Below are 3,409 nucleotides of genomic sequence, written 5' to 3' on the forward strand. Positions count from 1 at the left end.
AATAAAATGTCAAATGGGAAGCTGTAATTTGTTTCAAAAAAGGATAAGTTTGTGCGATTGCGTGTCCGTATGTTATTCAATCACGTCAAAACGACGCAAAGGATCGGAATGAAATTTGGAACAGGGTTGTTATAGATTGTGGTCTGGAATAACACATAGGCTACTTTTTATCCTACGGGAATGTGAGCGAAACGTGGGCAGAAAGTTCTTAAATACTTTTACCTTACTTAAAACAGGAACCCAAATTGTATACAAAATTGTCTGGCCATGTCGATTCCGGGTAATGCCTAAAGAATCTGTTCACTGAGGCAGTTGTGTACAGTGTACTGACTCGCTTTGTTTATTTGAAATCAAAAGAATTTTTTGTTTACCACCGTCATCTAATGAGACAGCGGACGCATTCTTCTTTATTTATCGAGATGAAGCCGACGTTTCTTTCCATTGTTCAACCGACGCGGCGCGAACGAACCGACAAAAATGTATTTAGTCTCCCGAACCGAAACTTTTGCAAAATTATTTTTCATAGTCAGTTTTACCGGGCTATTTATGTACGTAGCGCTCGCCTTTTATTCGTTCCACACTGCGTACACCACAGTATCTCAAATCGGAAAGTTTCAAGAAAACAGTAAAATAAAGAACTACGATGCTGTGGTTGAGAGATTTGAGAAAGACCTCAAATATATTCTTGTTTGGTCATCTAACTCGGAACAAGCTGAGACTCTCTTACAATACGAGGGCCAAGAAGCCTTCATAGAGCGAGATTGTCCCGAAATAAATTGCTACATTACAACAAACAAGACGATACTAAACGATGACTACGTGAATTTCGACGCCATTGTGTTTAACATGAGCATATTCTGGCAACCCGGCGGTTTCTCTAAACTCCCAGAGCGCAGGGCGAAACGTCAAAAATATGTATTTTACGGAATGCTTCCGTCCGACAGCCATCCTATATGCAACCTTCGGGTGGAAAACTTCTTCAACTGGACGTGGACTTACAAATTTTATTCTGATATCTACAGTCCTTTTATTGAAGTAAAGAATCTTGTGGGAAACGTTGTGGCTCCGAACAGGAATGTGATTTGGAAGAACGACTTGAGAACTTCGACCAAAAGTGACGCAGTTAGAGTTAGTACTAAGACGAAAGCTGTAGCTTGGGTTATGGACAAGTGTGGCCCAAAGATATACACTATGTTTGGATTAACAAAGTTACGCAAAGCTTTGAAACAATTTAATTTAACACTCGATGTGTATGGTTGTGGAAATTTGAACTGTCCTGAAGGAGGGTGTGCTGAGGCTATACAGAAGGAGTATTACTTCTATTTCGCTTATGACGGGAGTATGGCTGAAGATTATGTTACTACTGAGGTGTTGAAGGCATATCTTAATGATGCCGTGCCTATTGTTGTTGGAGGAGCAGATTTTACCAGGTAAAGATAGACTTTTAATGTAATTTTGTAACTGTATAAATGAGTTGTTGTTGTATGCATTCAATATTTATTGTGTTAAAAATAATGGATGATTCAAAAGAGTGAATTTTCTTAGTCCATAATTGATATAATGCCACAAATATACCATTATATGTTACGGGTTCTATTCTTCCACGAAATAACTACATATTTGTGTGAGCCATGAACTGTGGTTCTGGGTCTGGGTTATATCTATGAATATGTACTATGTATACGTACGATATGAAAACGATACGATTTGGCGAAATTCTAAATCAACAAAAATAGCTTTTCTTTATAAAAACATTGCCCCACATTCGATTGTTTTCCTGTGTAATGGGTGCGTTTACAAACATACAAGTTGACATACACATGACACCGAAAACGGACACAAAACAAAAGATTTGCTCCTTGTAGGAATTGAACCCGCTACACATTGTGCGGCAGCCGATTGCAATATTTTATTAAGTAAAGTGATCAACTGAACAACACTTTAAATGTGACTTACCAATTGTTTTTTTTTCCAGATTTCTACCAGAGAATTCCTACATAAATTATCACTTTTACACTGAAGATAAATTGGCTGCTTACCTGCATTATACCATCACCAACCCAGCAGTTTACAACGCTTTCTTCAATTGGAAGAAATACTACACCGTAAACAAAGCAGACGAATTCAAAGGATACTGCGACCTTTGCAAATTACTTAATGACAAGAAGAAATTCAACACTTTCAGCACTTATGAAAACTTCAGGTCGTGGTGGTACTATGGATCTCTGAAAGACAAATGCTTACCAAAAGGAACTACGAAATTATCAGAAATTACAGCTTATCTGAATGAGACTGTTAGATTTTAAACTAAAAATATTGTAAGAGTTTAAAAAAATATGCGGTGTGAACAAAAACTCACTAATGGATATAATACGTGGAATTTATCAAGAATCTTCTTGGTATAATTTTGTGAAATAGTAACAAATATTAGAAAAGGTTAGCCAGATTTATAGCATGTCTGAATTACAAAATAAATATAAAAGCATGACTTCTTATATTTATTTTGTAAATTTTCTGATTAGAACAAAAAATGCAATACCTATAAAGAAGCTGAGGACTAGTATCTATTAAGTACTAAAATCATGGTATCTATGGTACCAAATTTTAACATCGTTTTAAAAGTGTGAATGCAATTTTCGAAACGTAATTAGGTAAGTACGTAAGTATATTAAAAAAAAGGAAAATTGATAGTCTTAAGATTAATGTGTGTATAAGTTTTTTTAAATATCATTGCAATTTTGTAATTTTTTTATTTCATTTTTGTAATCGATGCAACTATTGTAATAGAGGATTTGTATTAGAAATTGTAAAAGAGATCCAGTGTGATATAATTACGTTATGTTGTTATTAATAAATGTAATTATCTAGAAATACTTGTAATAAAATTACAATCATATTCGGTGTTATTTCTTTACCATCGCCTACTCGTCGTGAACTGCTAAACTAAACTCCCGGCTTCATCTCTCCGCACTTAGTTGGTGGATTAAAGATTTAGTTTCATTTGGATTCATTTTAATGGTCTTGGTTTAATTTTAACTGTCGCAAGTATGATACTGGGTAGTTTTTTCGGTTTTTCGAAAAATTATCTGTCTAGAATTGTGCCCAGTATACGATGAACAATTGTTTCTTTCAAAAACTTCCTATATACTCGTATGTACTTAGATGCCATCCTACAAACATTTAACGCCTGATCAGTTTACTGTTTATAATGAAAATGCCTTTTTTCTCTCAAAAGGTCACCTCTTTTGTCACCTGTCTTTCTTTGTCTTTGGCGACATTTTATTTTCATTGTTTGATAAAATGGCTTTCGTACAAAAAATAAGAATGAAGTTTTTACTTAGCATGCTTAAAAATTTGACTATGTGTTCTAAAATGAGTTATCACGGCTTTAGGACCAGAGACAGTGAAA

The 3,409-nt window shown here is 34.8% G+C and overlaps 1 protein-coding gene across 1 annotated transcript; it reads left to right on the forward strand.

Annotated features, from left to right (window-relative positions):
- The first annotated feature begins 422 nt into the window (after positions 1-422).
- On the forward strand, positions 423-2,324 carry LOC118271458 (alpha-(1,3)-fucosyltransferase C-like). The gene is made up of 2 exons (XM_035587549.2): positions 423-1,430; positions 1,976-2,324. Exons 1-2 carry the CDS (start codon positions 478-480, stop codon positions 2,304-2,306), a joined length of 1,284 nt encoding a protein of 427 aa, XP_035443442.2. The 5' UTR covers positions 423-477; the 3' UTR covers positions 2,307-2,324.
- Positions 2,325-3,409: the final 1,085 nt, after the last annotated feature.

The sequence above is a fragment of the Spodoptera frugiperda genome, chromosome 9 (genome assembly GCF_023101765.2).
Source record: "Spodoptera frugiperda isolate SF20-4 chromosome 9, AGI-APGP_CSIRO_Sfru_2.0, whole genome shotgun sequence".
NCBI classification, from domain to species: Eukaryota; Metazoa; Arthropoda; class Insecta; order Lepidoptera; family Noctuidae; genus Spodoptera; species Spodoptera frugiperda.